At 45.7% G+C, this 16,424-nt stretch overlaps 2 protein-coding genes across 2 annotated transcripts in view; one reads left to right on the forward strand and one right to left on the reverse strand.

Annotated features, from left to right (window-relative positions):
• The window catches only part of CACNA2D3 (calcium voltage-gated channel auxiliary subunit alpha2delta 3), an 858,873-nt gene that overhangs the window by 710,026 nt on the left and 132,423 nt on the right, over window positions 1–16,424 (forward strand). The window lies entirely within an intron of this gene.
• The window catches only part of LRTM1 (leucine rich repeats and transmembrane domains 1), a 31,912-nt gene continuing 20,450 nt past the window's right edge, over window positions 4,963–16,424 (reverse strand). The window contains exons 2-4 of the mRNA XM_059392589.1: window positions 14,320–14,378; window positions 10,702–11,298; window positions 4,963–5,396 (exon numbers count right to left, since the gene is read on the reverse strand). Coding sequence (XP_059248572.1) covers window positions 4,963–5,396; window positions 10,702–11,298; window positions 14,320–14,378 — 1,090 coding nt within the window. The remainder of the gene's footprint in view (window positions 5,397–10,701; window positions 11,299–14,319; window positions 14,379–16,424) is intronic.

Raw genomic sequence — 16,424 nt, forward strand, 5'->3', positions numbered from 1 at the left:
GTGTTTAATAAACATTGAATGTGTTATTACAATTAATATAATAATGCCATAATCCTGAGACTGCGGTTCACACAGAATGCATGAAGAATGGTGGAGGGGGTTGTACTATTCTTGTATTATCCTGCAGCTGCACTTGTCAAGCCTATACCCAATTACCTGTATGACTTTGGAAAAGTCCTGTTCCATTTCCATGCTTCTCTTTGTAAAATAAACATAGAAATATATCAGAGTAAGAGATAGTTTTAATCTTTATTGTTAACTCCAGTTGGTTGGTACTGGGAACCCAGAAAACAGAACTGAAATGATTTTGAGGCCATAGTTGGGCTCAGAAGATCAATTTGCCATAACCTATTAGCAATGTCTAACGTGGGTAGGGAGGCTGGTTCTCACACTGTCCCAAATTTGCCAAGCCTGAACTAAATGCTCTTGAGGGATTTTCTCAGTGCCCAATTGTCTGGGTCTTCTTGATGGACCTTTGTAATTCAGTGACGTCCTGTCCATCTAAATGAATATTTAGTATCAGTGGAGTCAAAAGTATGTGTGGGTATTCCAGTTAAGAATCTGAAAGGGGCTTGTGGGTAGCACAGTTTGTTAAGTATCCGACTTCTGGTTTTGGCTCAGGTCATGATCTCAGGGTCCTGGCATCGAGCCCCACAACAGGCTCCACACTCAGAGGGAAGTCTGCTTGAGATTCCCTCTCCTTCTGCCTCTCCCGCTTGTGCTCTCTCTGTCTCTCTTAAATAAATAAATATAATCTTTAAAAAAAAAAAAAAAAGAATCTGAAAGGAGAGTGGTAGACCATGAAGCTGGTTCTCCAAATGGAATGAGGTTTTGAGACTTCATTGCAACTCCAAATGGAATGAGGTTTTGAGACTTCATTGCAATTAAAGAAAGAAAGAAAGGCAAGCATTTTCATCAAAACAGAAAACAAAATAGTTCCCTAAAGTTATGCATATAAACCACATCCCAGTGATGCCATGTAGGGTTTAGAATATCTTTTGCTGGTAGATTTCTGTCCAATAACATTTAGCAATGGATTTAGCAATGGTGGGTTTGACCAAACCAGAAACAGTTATTTCCTGATTTCCAATTGAAAGTTATAGGTTTCTAACAGTTGTATGATCATATTAATGTGTGCTGCAGACAGATTATTTTAGAAACTGATTTGTCCACTTCCTTTGACATTTAGGATCTAAGACAATAGTGTCTTATTTCTGGGGTAACTTGGTTAACACGGGTAATGAGATTCGATTTTTATGAACCTCCAGGAGGAAATCATGTGAATCACTTCTCAGTCTTGCATTTTGGCAAGGAAAAATTAAACACCCAAGTTGTCTGTTGGTGTTCTATACATCTTAAGCACAGCATTCTTCTTGCAAGTCAGGGATACTCGCCTTAGTTTTAAAAGCTTTGGGGGCGCCTAGGTGGCTCAGTGGGTTAAAGCCTCTGCCTTCAGCTCAGGTCATGATCCCAGGGTCCTGGGATCAAGCCCTGCATTGGGCTCTGCTCAGCGGGGAGCCTGCTTCCCACTCTCTCTTTGCCTGCCTCTCTGCCTACTTGTGATCTCTGTCAAATAAATAAATAAAATCTTTAAAAAAAAAACACTTTTCAGGTATCGATTTGACACTTTCTCTACAATTTCTGTGGCAGGGTATATTCTTCATACTTACTTTATATATGCCTCACTTCAGACAGTTACAACATCTGTTGGGTCCGGCTGTTGTGAGTTTGTGATCTCTGGCAAAACAAAAATCACTAGTCTATAGTCATGCTGTTCTACTAAATATGATTTTAAAAAAACAAACAAACCAGTATTTTAGATGGTTTTCTCAGAAACTATCAATACTCTACACGAATTTTGTTCACAGCGATTGCTCAGCAAGGCTCTATGGTAGAAGGGCATTTGTTGAGGGGAATTTATGAACATGACAGCAGCGATAAGCAGCTGAAAATAATCTATGAGACGTTTTCAAATTACCCCTCATGAGCTGTAGTCCTTGTGAAAGATAATTTGCGGTTCTCACAGAATACCCTGCAAATTGGGTCTTTCATCTGCGATGTTTTTTATAGTTAAAACATTTCATTTCTCATATTAACAAGTGATAACTCTGCATTTGTTCGTCTAAACAATTTGATTTCTATTTTTCTGTGCCGAGAGGCTGTTGACATTTCAGGGTACGTAATTATTTTCATTGCCAACTGCTGTTTGTGGTGACTGTAGGCAAAAGATAGAAATCTGAATATACTTGGGCATTGTTTTAAATCATTTTCCGTAAAGACTCATCCTAAAACAGGGATCTGTTTGCCTGAGTTATCATCTGTACTTAGAAACCTAACAGGACATGGGTGTTCATGAGCGAGGAGTCTAGTCTCACTCCAGGTTTTCTGCGGTGTACTGGAAGGTCTCTCATATACCCACTGTGGGCAGAGGGAGGGGGTTGACCTGCGGTATCACCAGACCTCTGGCAGAGCCCTATGCACTCACCATCTGAAGTCTCAGTAGCAAAAGGGAACATGTGTTATTGGCCTTGGTAGCTCCCAGTTTACGTAATACCTGGTCAAGGATCTTAGTGCTGGTTGCCAGGATTACATGACAAACGCTCACGGGAACACCTCTCACCATGCCTGGTACCTAACATGAGATCTAGAAACATTTGGTGAATTGAGGACATGGGGATGACATATAAAAAGATCTTCTAAATTTCCTTTGTCATGTTGCCTTCTTGCCCAAGGACTTCCAGTCTGGGGCAAAGGAAAGAATGATTTTTTTTTTTCCCCCACCTGGAAAGCAGCCATTCTGTCCTGAGACTGGATGTTCAGCCATACTTACAGAAGAGCCACCCAACACAGAGCAGAAAGGAGGCACCAGTGCTTGGGACTATATTCTCTGGGGTCTGGGCTTGATCTGAAAACATGCTAATTTTTTCAATCTACTCCTCAACGTATCGAAGTTTATTTTAACATTCAGAAAAAAACGAACAACAGTGTTGATACTGCCCATTCCACCCCCCACCCCCCAAACCATGTAGCAAAATTGCTATCTTTAGCTTGCAGTGTGCAGTGCCCACACTAGATGTGAGGCCCTGTGGACAGGTGTAGATGGCCTGTCTGATATTTAGGGGCACATCTGTGTGTGTCCCGTGGGGTAGGCTATGGTGAGTTCCTCAGTGTTTCCCACAGCCTCTTTATATTATTGGCTGAGGCTCTGGCTTCATCCGACAGGGAGAAAATGCTGCTTGTGGGGACCTCCCATTTGCATTCCAGGTTAGGGAATGGACTACTAATTTAGGATCCAAACTGATTTTTACATGGCCTGAAGGAGTGAATGTAGAGCCAGCACCCTGAATGGCAAATGTGTTTTATCCTTTGAACCGATTCCAATTGATTCGTTCTGGTTGCCTATAGTGCTGTCTTAAGAAGGCATCTGTGTTGCATCAGGGCTCAGCTGGGAGGAGTGCTGGGATTGATTAGCGATGTCTGTCAAGGCCTCTGGAGGGACTGCTGACCCTATATTTGCCATTCTTTGCTTTTGACGTGTCCTTAACTCCTCTCTGTGAAACGATTTTAATACTAACAGGTGACTCTAAGTATGAGACAGGGCATCATGAAAGAGAGCAGGTAGATGACATTTTAAGAAAACCTAGCATGAGAAAATGCACATTTACAAAATGCAGAAATCTGGAGCCAATTATTGCCATTACAGAAAGATTCCATGAAAGGCTCCTTTAAATAGCGAGCTCCCCTACTGCATTAAAATGATGATTTAATTTACAAAAATTCACTTCTCATGCAACTCTTCAGGACTGCGCCTGTGGAGAAAAGCAAGCCACACCTGATTTTTTTTTTTTTTTTTAAACCTCAACCTAAATAATGTTCAGGATGCCTGCTGCCACCTATCCTGAGTCTCTTGATAATTTCCACTCTCTGCAGACTTCCTTCCTACTTCCTCTCCCGGAGTGTTGAGTAGACAGTCTGGGTGGTGGTCAACAGCGCCGGCTTCCACCGTGCCCACGGCTGCATTTCATTAGTGGGTAAACTGATTGCTCCCAGTATGTTTATGTGTGGGTGCGGCTGTACAAGTCTGTGCACTCCGTGCCCTGTGTGTGTAGATAGAGATACACACAAGCCATTATCTTGCTCTCAGCCCAACCTAAATTCATTCCTGCTGTAAGAGTTATAAATGGAAGGTTCCAATAGCCCGGTGGATACAGCCTTTCAGAACATGTGCCCCGGATTCCAACTCCCCGTCCTCTTTGTGTTTGTTTATATGTTATTTACCCTTGCATCAGAAAACTTCCCCAGACCCTGGGCCTGAGTCCCATTATCCAGACATGGAACCCTCCTCTTCCTCTGTGGCCTAGAAAGCCCCAAATGGTTTTCTGATTTAGAAAATTAAATATAATCTGACTCTTGTGGCAAGCTTTGCCATTCCCAACCAACAGACTCTCCCATTAAATATATAACATACACAACATCTAAAAGTATCACCAATCTCACGTGAATTTGAATTATAGAGGCATTCAATGCCCCTCGGGTAAGATTGCCAGCTTCTTCCCAGGCACTCAAAATTGGGCACTTTTCCAAAAGACCATAAAGCTCCCAGGAATGCCGACTAGCACGTGTGTTTGTGTTTCTGCTGTTCTTTTAAAGCAGCTTAATGCGGGGGAGAGTACCTGAGAGGGGGATCTCCCCTCCCCCCTACCCCGTCCTGCCTTCCCGCACATAGAGTTATTGCAGTGACTTCTCAGACTCAGAGCACAAGTGTCATCTCTATTTCAAATGCGGTATTTTTAAAATCACAATATAATTTTTTTCCCCTGGGGAATATTTACGCGGACAGGTCTTTTTTTTTTTTTTTTTTCTTTTTTTCTTTTGAGAAAAGCAAGATGAGATCTTAGCATCAGCCCTCCTCAGACTCGTTCTCTGGCAGGAGATGGTGCTTTCTTTCGGAGACGGAGGTTCTCAGGCTGGTGAGCCGGCGCACAGCTCTTTTCCTTCCATCTTCCCAGGCTCGTTGGTCTGAGCCAAGCGTCCCCCGTGGTACTGGGCTGTGAGGGCCGCATAGGTGCAGCCGTAGATGGCTGCAGCCAACATCATGAGACATACGATCCCGCACACAACCCCTGTGATGATGACGGTGGCCACCGCGTGACGCAGGCTGGCCGGCCTCGGCTTGGGTTTGAGCTCACACTCTGAGGGGTCTCGCTCCCCCAAACTGTGGCTCTCGGGAGACGCGGGAACAGGCCGGTGGGCAGAACCCAGCTGCTGCCCCCTGGAGGAGCCTACGTCCGGAGAAGGGAAAGGACAGGGCTGGTAGAGCTCATGAGGGATCTTCAGGAGATCCTCTCCCTTCCAGGGGTCTGGTGACGCACAGATGACACTGTCTGTTACTCCCCCTTTAAAAAACAAAAGCAAATAAGTATGGAAGATGTCCTCTGTTGTGATGTTGTGCCCTGATCACCAGGACCCTGTGTGTCTACCAACATTCTTGGGTGATGCCAGGTGGGGAGGTCAGTGGCCTTTTGAGTGTGTGTGTATCTTTGACGGTAATACTAGTTTAGTTTGTGGGATTAAGTACAATTAACATGTCTCCTCAGGCCTTGGAACGTTCAGTAATTTGAGCTCCGAACTTTCCAACACGTTATTGGAGTAGTTTCCACTGTCTGTAAGGTGATTGATTTCCTCAGGTGTGTAGACTTGTGCTGTTCAAGGGTGGATTTGGGTGCTTAGTAGTTGTTTTCTAGAAAGAACACTGAACTAACAGATTTTGTTCTGGCCACATAGGACCACTGGTTTACTATCTCAGGCAAATTAACTTCTCTGACTACATTTTTTTTGGCCATAAAAACACTGTGTTTGTATCTGACTTGAGAGTTTACAGAGCGCTGTTTGATAAGTCCTCACAGCTCTGCTCTAATGGGTAATTATTGTCCAGGGTCACCCAGGTAGGTCATTAGTGGGCAGATCAGCACTCAAACCCAACCCATCCCCTTGATCCCAGTTTTCCCACTGTGCTCACTGCCTCTCTGCCCTTCTTCTCCTTTCCTCCTCCCCCCTGGAGCGTCTTGAGGTCAGCAGAGTTAACACAAGGACCCTCAGTGTAGCCCTTTGACTGGGCAGAACCCGGCCTGCATGACCTGTGGCTCAGCTCCCCTGGTGGCCATGAACTCCTTCTCCAGGAGGACTGTGAAGCCTGGAACTTCTTTTAGCCAAGTCAGATTGGAGGCCTTTGTCCACACCACAGGTGGATTATGAAATTATACCAGAAAGGCCCATGGGGGAGATGGTCACAGCAGTTACTATCACCTTCCTTTGCACAGCTTTTCAGTTTGTGGAATGCCTTCTGTCTATCATCTGAGCCTCCTAAGCTGAGGTCCTCTGACTAGATGGGGCCACTTTGTAGTACCTTCATTATCATGGTCCAGGTCCCACCAGGATTAGTGGCTTGGTGATATTTAACCTACACCTTTTTGTCACCACTGCTTGGAACTGAATCACCTACTGCTAGAATCACTTAGGCCCCTTCTAGTTTCTTCAATGATTTCCTTAAGGCAAAAGCTCCAACTCAAAAGCAAAAACGTAACTGAGGAGTTCTCTCCTTTCCTGAGCTGACATGCGGGAGGCCAGAGATGTGGGGTGGCCCTAGGTGTCGTCAGGCTAGGCTGAGACTAAGGATCCCTTCCTCAGGGACCATTTCATGCGTCTGCCCAGGAACCTGTTGTAAGGCAGAAGACCAGAGAAACTGAAATGGAGTGTGGGGCTTTGAGAAGAAGTGACGATATTCAACATGGCCAGAGAACACAGAGACTCCCCCAAGGGGAAGAAAGGCTGTGTGCTATGGGACCAGCATTTCTGCCATTGACTCATTCCTAGATTGGGCTGGTTCACCCAATCACTCCAGGCTTAAGCACTATCTTCTCCAGTTTCAAGCCTCCTGCTGATCAGTATTAGGGTGGGAGACGTGGCCTTGGGACCCACAGTGCCGGCGAAGTAAACAGACTAGAGCCTGGGGCACAGCTGGAAGTCAGAGGCTGTAGCCGCCAAGAGCTCCTAGACCACCTGTGGATTCACCTCAGGATTCACCTCTCAGCCTTGCACCACCATCTCCTCAGCCATGACCCCAGCTTGTGGGTCCCCCTCCCTTCTAGAACCATGGAAGCTGATAATGAAAGAAGTCCCAACTTGTCGAGACCTCGTTATTCCCCATCTGGCCACTGGTAGCTCTTTACCAGCATCTTGGTAGAAACCGGATTCAAATCTTGAGTCTCTTACTTAGCTGTGCTACCCTAAGCAAGATACTTGACCATCCTTGGCCTCTGCTTCCTTACTGGAAAGTTGGAGAGGGGGGTGATAATGAAAAATCATCTCCCGAGATCACCCTGAGGTTCAGCTAGGTGAAGCAGGTCAGGTACTCAGCACAAGGACTAGCTAAACGTCAGCTTTGACATGAAGAGGATTTGTTTACTCTTGGATGGAGAGAGAGCAATACTTATCACAAAATCTCTATGCATGCTTTTGTAAAGGAGTCATTTAGTGGGTATTCATCAGAGCATGTGTTTTGGCTGTTGGGCCCACAGGAAGGCAAAATTTCCCCACTCTCTGTAGTCAGGTTGTAGACGGAGCTGTGGCCCACAGAACCGAGGAATGCCACTTTCAGACCACAAAATCCCCTTTGCTTCATCCTCCATGTGATCTGTGCCCACTTGGTGGTGACCTTAGAGGCCATGTGGTAAAGGGGCAGCATCAGAAGCTGGAAGGGGCTTATGTCCTTGAACGACTGCGTGGGACCCAGCCCTAATCCTCGGTTTCCCTTGGGTCTAACACGAGTGAGCACCAGACATTTTTATTGTGCCCATCACCGACACGGGTGTCATATCAGCCAGCCTGTCTTGGCTAATGCTGTTACTATTTGTATTTATGGATCCTTTAAAAGAACAAGGTCTTGACCAATTCCTATTTTTGTCTTAGGCGGTATATATTATTCCTCAGGGAGTCTGAGAACCAGAATGGGCCTCGGATCTCTCTAGCTTCACCCTGTCACCTTCCACCTGGGACGCTGAGAGCTGGGTGGTAGGAGGAAGCATTAATTTGTCTGAAGGTCACCAGTGAGTTTGTGGCAGAGTAGGGGAACGATTTCCTATCTTCTAGCTCATGTTGCTTCTAGTGTCCTGGACCTGGAAACGGTCTTTTGTAAAGAAATGTTCCTCTGTGAAAGCTCTTTCTGCAATGGTTTGACTTATGCTTAGCATTTAGTCAGAACACAATAGCTAAACCCACTCCACCTCTAGGTGGGAAAAGTTTTATTGGCAATGCCCTACAAGAATGATTTTTGCCACAGTCTATGCACCCCCTTTGTAGGTCAGCTTGAAGATTAGTTGGCTAGGGATAGGCTATTTGCTATTATTTTGTTGAGAGGGACTCTTAACTCAATATTGAGTATCTGGAGCCCCTGGGTGGCTCAGTGGGTTAAGCTCCTGCCTTCAGCTCAGGTCGTGATCTCAGGGTCCTAGGATTGAGTCCTGCATCGGGTTCTCTGTTCAGCGGGGAGCCTGCTTCTCCACCCCATCTGCCTGCCTCTCTGCCTACTTGTGATCTCTGTCTGTGTGTCAAATAAATAAATAAAATCTTTTAAAAATATATTGAATATCTGAGCTCACATTGTGCTCTCTTCCCCTTCCTTCTGTGTAACTGTGCAACCGTCCAGTCTCTAATGACTCCCTAATTCATGTCGTTAGCTCTGAGATCTTCCCGAGTTACAGGCTCAAACATACAGCCAGCAACTCAGCAGCACCCCTTGGAAAAGGAAAGGGCACCCCAAACTTGACTTGTCCCAGATTCAACTCTCGATTTACCATCTCCCCCATGCACTTGCCCACTTGCCAGAGAATGCAGGACCAAGACCCCGCCTCCCAGTCCGCCGCTGCTCAGCTCCTGACATCACTCTTTATGTGGTTAATCCTTGCAGGACCAAATAAATCAAGTTTCCCATGATAGACTCTTTTCTTTTTTCCTTCATTTCCCATTCCAAGCCATTCACAATTGCTATTTGCTCAGTATTCCAGATACATCCACAAAGATGATCATTTCTCATGACCCTGATCTGAGCTGCCATTTTCTCTTCCCTGGGTGACTGAGATCCGTTTCTCCCCTTATCCCCTTGCTGCTTCTCCTGCAGCCTATCGTCTGCTCTCCCTCGAGTCGCCAGAGTCACCTTCTGAAATGTAATTAGATCGTGCTCCCTGGACTAAAATTCTTCAAGAGATTTCCATTTCATCTAAGATAAGACCCGAATGACTCCCCCTGCTCTGCACGTGCCTATGTGGACTTGTGCTGCCTCCTCTCTGCCTGCTCGTTCTGTCCCTTTTCTTCTCACCCCTTCGCGTGCCTCTTTCTGTCCCTCAGTCAAGCCAAGCTTAGTCGCCGGTCAGGCCCTTTGCAATTTCTGTCCTTTCCCCCCATTATCTCACGGCTCATTTCTCCGCATTGTTCAGGGGCTGCTCACCATGTTATCTCCTCGGAGAAGTCTTCCCTGCCCTTCCTATCTGAAACCGAACTCCCGTCCCACCGCTGTCTCTCCCCTCACTCTGCCTCCTCGTACCCTTAGCACCAAGCACTGTCCGAACTTGGGTATCGATTGGCTATCTTATTTAATGCCATTTTCTGCTACCAGAGTGTCGCCTTCATGTTGGTAGAGATTTTCTTGTTCACCTTTTCTCGTTGTCTAGTAAAGCACCTGGCTCATAAGCGGCATTCAAGCACAGGAATGAATGAATGATGCTTGAAAATTAAGAGGAAAGAAGCACTTTGATGTACAGGAAAGAATGTGGGGCCCAGATCCAACAGTCATTCTGTTCTTGTCTGTGCTTCTATTCTGCCATCCTGAGGAAGTCACTGATCATCTCTGGGCTTCCATTTCCCATTGGTTATAGACTAGCATTGAGTTAGAAGGGGTTGGAAGACTTTTCTATAAAGAGCCAAGTAGTTAATATTTTAAGCTTTACCATACACAACCATTCATTCAGCTTTGCCCTGGTGACAATACATGATATAAGTCAGCGTAAATGTGTTCTGATAAATATTTGCAAAAACAGGAAATGGGCTGGATTGGGTTCTTGGGTTGTAGTTTGGTGACTCCTGGGTGATTTCCAGAACCCTCATCTTTAATACTCTAGATTCTTTTGCTTTGATTTTTATCATCTGATTAAAGAAATAGTAAGCAACTTTAGAGAGTGCAGCCAATTTCAGTAACAGTGGTATTGACTAAAGCAGAAGGGATAATCTCAGGGAAGATTTGTAGCTATCAAATTGGTAGAAGCATACACAGGGGGAGAAATCCCAAGGAGAGAGACCATGCTGGATCACACCCGAACGTTAGAATTTTGTGTCCCTTTGGAGCCAAGCAATTATTCAAGGAGTGAATTTCCCTCCTTCTTAAGGGCCTGCGACTCTCAGATAAATAATGTGGTTAATCACTAAGTGGAAAGTCGTCTCTGTGAACCGTATTTGTAGATGAATTATGAATTTAAACACCCTCTAGTGACTCACTGCCTCTCTTGCCATCCCCTGAAATGACCTCAGTGTGGAAAAGCTTACACGGGTCCCTCGCACACTCCTCAACGTCCCTTCTAATGCTGACAAGAGATGAGGTTCATCCTAGGCTGGTAACACACAGATGGAGGGTTCCAAATGGACGTGACTGACCTTTATAGATAAATTTCTCCAGCCAGAGTTTAAGACTGAGCAAGTGGCAATTGCATTTCCAGAGGTTGTCCTTGAGAAGCAAAAGCCTCACTCTGGGCATGGATTCCAGGAGTGCTCGATCAAGGTGCTGAAGCTGGTTTTGTTGAACTGCAAATACGGTCAGGTTCTGCCAAGGCTTCCTGGGGGATGTGGGAAGGTGCCTGATGTCGTTTGATGACAAATCAAGCTCCCTCAGCTGTGGGAGGGAGTGGAAAAGCCTGCTTTCCAGAAAATGCAGGGAGTTCTGGGTCAGGTTCAAGACTTGCAAGTGCTGGAGTCCATGGAAAACCCCGGCGGCCAGATGCGAAAGGGAATTGTTGCCCAAGTTCAGGGTCGTGAGCTGTGGCACCGACCTAAACGCAAATGCAGGAAGCTGGCCTATCTGGTTGTCTTGCAAGAGCAGCGTTTGAGTCTGCGGAGGCAAATCCTGAGGGACCTCAGCCAGCCCCTGCCGGCTGCAGTCTACGGATCGTGAGGAGGAGTGGCAGCGGCACTTCTCTGGGCAGCTGCCTGCCAGCCGGAGCAGGGCCAACGCGCCCCAAAGCAGAAGCAGTTCACCTACGACCGACAAAAAGGAACGGAGATATGAAGCCAGTTTGTAAGCGGTGTCTGCCTATGTGTTCCCCTTTAAAATCACAAGTAAGGTGACTCTGGGACAGAGAACACCTTCTACAACCTGTAGGAGAGCTTCTTTCATTCCCATCCTTAGGAAAGTCGGGCTGGCCAGGGTACATCCCCATGGGGTCAATAACACAGAGAAAGATGAAAAATATCTTGGTGGGGGGGGGGGGCCTTGCCTGTTGTAGGGTGCGGCAGAGTTATTTGAGGCCAGGGGTTTGGAAAAATGATAGGCCCATCGGAGAGTCACATTTCTGGAAAAGGAAGCTCCAGATCAGTGCTGTCCAGTAGAACCTGCTGTGGGGATGGAAATGATTTCATCTGCTGTCCAGGATGGCAGTCGTTAGCTGCGTGTGGCGACTGAGCTCTTGAAATGTGACTACTGCAACCAAAGAACTGAATTTGTATTTGCATTTAATTTTAATTAATTTTAAATTTAAATTCGCTACATGGTGCTAATGGTTGCCATCTTGCATTGGGCAGGTTTAAAGATTTTTTTTTTTTTTAATTTATTTGACAGAGAGAGATCACAAGTAGGCAGAGAGGCAGGCAGGGGCAGGGGGAAGTGGGAAACAGGCTCCCTGTCAAGCAGAGAACGGATTGGGCGAGTTGACGTGCATCTTCGCAGGTTTGATAATTCTGTGAATAGTGACCGTCTCCCTTTTTATTCAAGAGATTTTTAAAAGGCAAGAAAAGAAAAAAAGATTTTTAAAAGCGCAGAAAAACATGTAATAAACACCCGTATTCCCATAACACAGTTCTGTCAGTCATTCATAGGTTGGCATATTTTTCATCTTTTTTTCTTTTAACTCAAGGAAACGAAGCATTCCTGATACAGTTGCAATCCCTTTGATTAGCTCCCAAGTTATGTTTTCCAATACGAAGCCCCCTCCCCCCTACCATTACTGACCTATCCCTCTAGGCCTATTAGAAAAAAGCAACAACAATGCTTAATAACAGCAATAGGGACGCCTGGGTGGCTCAGTGGGTTAAGCCTCTGCCTTCAGCTCAGGTCATGATCTCAGGGTCCTGGGATTGAGCCCCACCTCCAGCTCTCTGCTCAGCAGGGAGCCTGCTTCCCCCCTCTCTCTGCCTGCCTCTCTGCCTACTCATGCTCTCTCTCTGTCAAATAAATAAATAAAATCTTAAAAAATAATAATAATAACAGCAATAGCAGATAGTCATGTAGCAAGGGTTTTGAACCAGGCACCATTATAAGGGCATCATAATGTTATATTACTTATATATATGTAACTAATTAATATATATATAATTATATATTATTTATAATGATATACTATTACTGTATTATATATTGTAATATATATTTAAAATATATAATTATATATCACTATTTATTATATATTATAATAGCAGTTAATACATTTATTATAATTATATATATTGTTATAATATATTATGTATATTAATTTAATCCTCATAACCTTGTAAATCTGGTTCCATTATGTCTGCATTATAAAGGTGAGGGAACTGAGGCACAGAGAAGCTAAACCACTAGTCCAAGGTCGTATAGGTGGTGAATAGTAGAATCCTGATTTGAACCCATTCAGCTTCCAGAGTCTGTCAGGATTCTTTCAGGCTGTGCTTTACTCCTCGTCAAACTTTTACACACACAAGCAGAGTACATAATGTTTCATGTAGTGGCTTTTAAAACTCGACACACATATATAGTCACTAGCATGTCTCATTTTGCCATGAATTCTGTTCACTCAAACTGATCTATCCACCTAGATCCAGAGAGAATTCATTTATTCCTTTTAAATACTAGAGGCCACTCCCTGGTCACACCATGCCAGATTTAATATTTAGCCCCCTTACTGATGGACGTTTGAGTTGCTGCCATTTTCTTTCACTACAAGCAATGCTGCAGAGGACATCCTCGCCCAGGACAACTTGCCCATGCAGAAATTACAAAGAGGGTCTCCAGCGTCAACAGGAGCCTCCTGGCAGGGCTCAGAGAGGACGCTGAGTTAACCTATTTTTTTTTTTTTTTTAAGATACTTCTAGATCATTCTTGGGAGTAGCTACATGACCTCCTGCTTTTTTTCCCCTGGGATTTGAATTTCAAAATATGGCAAATATCTGTCAAGAACATTTTGTGAAATTAGTAGAAGAATTCACAAGGCCGTGCAATAATAATTAAAACTCAAGATAGTTATCTACTCATGAAGAAAGCGCTCGAAAGAGGTTGTTTGTGCAGTTTTGGTCTTAATGAAGGAAATTATAAGGTGGCCATCCAATGCCCTAGACCGTTTAATTCTCTACGGATGGGAAATGGCACTGAAGGCAACAGAGAAGATACCTGGAGAGCCTTCTGAAGATTCTGCTCTGTTTAGTTTAGCTCAAGGGATGCGGAACATCACAGTCCCCTTCCTCGTTCCAAAATACAAAGGAGCAAAGTCCTTGTTTTCCTTTCTATAATTTTGCAAATAACCTAAAGGACGGCTTTCAGAGCCAGTGCACCTTCCTGGCTGTGGGTCTCAAGCATCAGTTATCTGCACGAAATCAAATCTTAACCAGAGAACTAGTTTTCCACAGAATCCACTAATCTATTAATGGCAGGCTTTGTCTTTGTAACCTGGGGCCAGTTTGCTCATTCTTCCTTGAGTTCCACTCCCCCGGCCTGACCAACGGGATGATATATGAACTCCAACTTGAAGCTCTGGATTTTCTATGAAATGGCCCATGACATGCCAACTGCGTATCCCATCGTGGCTGGGGACATTTGTCCCCACACCCTTCTTCTGACCCAACATGGCACAAACATAAATACCCCCACTAGAGACATTTTTAATATGTTTGGTCTTTAGAGAAAGAAAACCTCACGGTTAAGTTTCCCACAGATACCTTGTTGAGGGGACCCCATTCTGTACCCCCCCCCCAATTCCTCTCAGGGACAGAGAACTTTTCTAAGGCGTGATGGGACTAATCATGGCTCACCTTTCATGGCTGAGTCTCCACAGGCTTTCTCATGGAAGGCGTAGCCCACCTCTCTTAATCTGCAGATCCACACGCGGAGGGCATGGCGAGCTCAGAGCCCAGCTTGTCATTCCAGCACAAGCTTTGCTGTCACGCTGAACGCTGTTGTCGCTTTCAGGGACCACGTATGTAAGCAATCCCGCCCCTGTCTCCATCTGGCTGGGATTGTTTTCCATAAGAGGGCCTTTTGACAGTGTCCCCTCTTCTTTCTTAAAGTGTCAGCCTCCCCAGGATCATCCTGGCCTTTCCCATTCAGACGACGAGCCCCAGAAAGAATGTTTGTCAAACCTCCGTGAACAGCTGTAGCATTCAAACGTGACCCCGATGGCTCGGCCTTTCTGATTATTTAATCTGCTTGGAGTCCAGGGCACCCAAAAAAAAAACCAAAAAAACCTGCCTTCCTAATCCGGTGGTGGTTTCTGAATTCTGTTGACTTATTAACCATGCTGTGTTAGCCCTCGCCGGGCTGGGGGACACTTGCCGTAGATTCTCAATCAGGGTGTCTAGCAACAGGGCCAGCAGAGTGTGTAATGTGAGGACAAATTGGCCTGCTGGAGGCTGACACGGTTTGCACAGGGCACTTGTTTGGTCATCGAAGGCGCATTCAGTCAGCATCTGTAGGGATTAGCTGTGTTGACAGGGTCTTGATGCCCTGAAATTCATAGTCATGGTTTCCTTCAGTGGACATTGCAGGCTCTTCTCACCAATGCCACAAATACTTCTCAGCTGCTTCTTTGCTTACCCCCTGCCTTCCCACCTGCCCCCCCCCACCGCCCCGCATTGACCTTTGGGTTCACGTGACTTTGGAAATGCTTCTCAGTCTTTCATCGTTTCCCTGATGGGGACGTTCCGACCCTTTCCTCGTTTTCCACATATAAAACAGTAAACCTGCCCCGTGAGCATCAGGCATCGATGGACTGCAACTGTTGCCTAATTAAAGCTGCTGGGGACGTTTCTAGCAGGGACTGGAGCATTTCTTTGAATGTGCAAATCCCCCGTCGTCTGCTGTGGTGGGTTGTCAGTGCCCGAAGCTGTGCCTTGAAATGTCCCTATGCTCCTGGACCCAGGGCCACCCCAAGGAAGGCAAAAACCTGGATTTTATTGAGGCAGCTTGGGAAGGGGCATCCCTTGGGAAGGGGCAGTGCAGTGGAGCAGGGGAGTGTGGGATTTGGAGTCAGATGGGCCTGGATTTGAATTCAGTTTCACCAGTCACCAGCTTGATGTCTCCGGGTGAGCAGCTCACTCCCTAGGATCCTCCTAGCCCGTGTCTAACACGTAGATGGTGGTATTTTTTTTGCTTCACGGGATTGTTAACCAGGATTAAATTAAAGCAAGCCATACATGCCACGGTCCAGGATTGTCTTCATAAATGTTCACAGTTACCCATGAGAATGCCGCCCATGACTCCCGTGCTGCTAGCATTTGAAGGGCAGCCTTGACTCGACAGGTAGGAGCAAGATCCTGGCAAAAGCCTGGGACACCCGGCCCCTCACTCATGCCACTCGGGTGGTACCAGACCCTTATGAATGAAGCTGAAGAACTGGATGGTGACTCTCCTTCAGAGCCTGCTCTTTGGAATCCCTTATGTCCTTTGGCCATGCCCCTTCCAACCTCACAGAACCCATCCTGCCCCCTTTCTGAAAAATCTGCTTTACCCAGTCTTCTACATTTTGTCCTCTTCTCCAGCATTCTTTGAGTACTGGTGATACCGTGGAGAAAAGGCTGGTATAGGTGACAGAAGGCCATTTAGGTCTTTATATCAGCTAAATGACTCCTTCCTTTCTCCCTCCCCTCCTTTCTCTCTCTCTGCCAGTGCACAGAACTTAATCAAAATCATTCCTTGGTGATACATGACCAGTGATAACCCATTCATAGCCTTCGGTCATTCATGCATCATATATAGCAAACACCTATGAACCTGACCCTCGCTCTAAGAACTAGAAAGTTATCAACAATGTATGCCAACCTGTGAGTCTCTGTCTTTCCATGGGGTTGGCAAACATTTTTGTGTAAAGGGCCAGATGGTGCATATTTTAGACTCCAAGGGCCATATGGTTTCTGTCACA

Source organism: Mustela nigripes, chromosome 2 (genome assembly GCF_022355385.1).
Source record: "Mustela nigripes isolate SB6536 chromosome 2, MUSNIG.SB6536, whole genome shotgun sequence".
NCBI lineage: Eukaryota > Metazoa > Chordata > Mammalia > Carnivora > Mustelidae > Mustela > Mustela nigripes.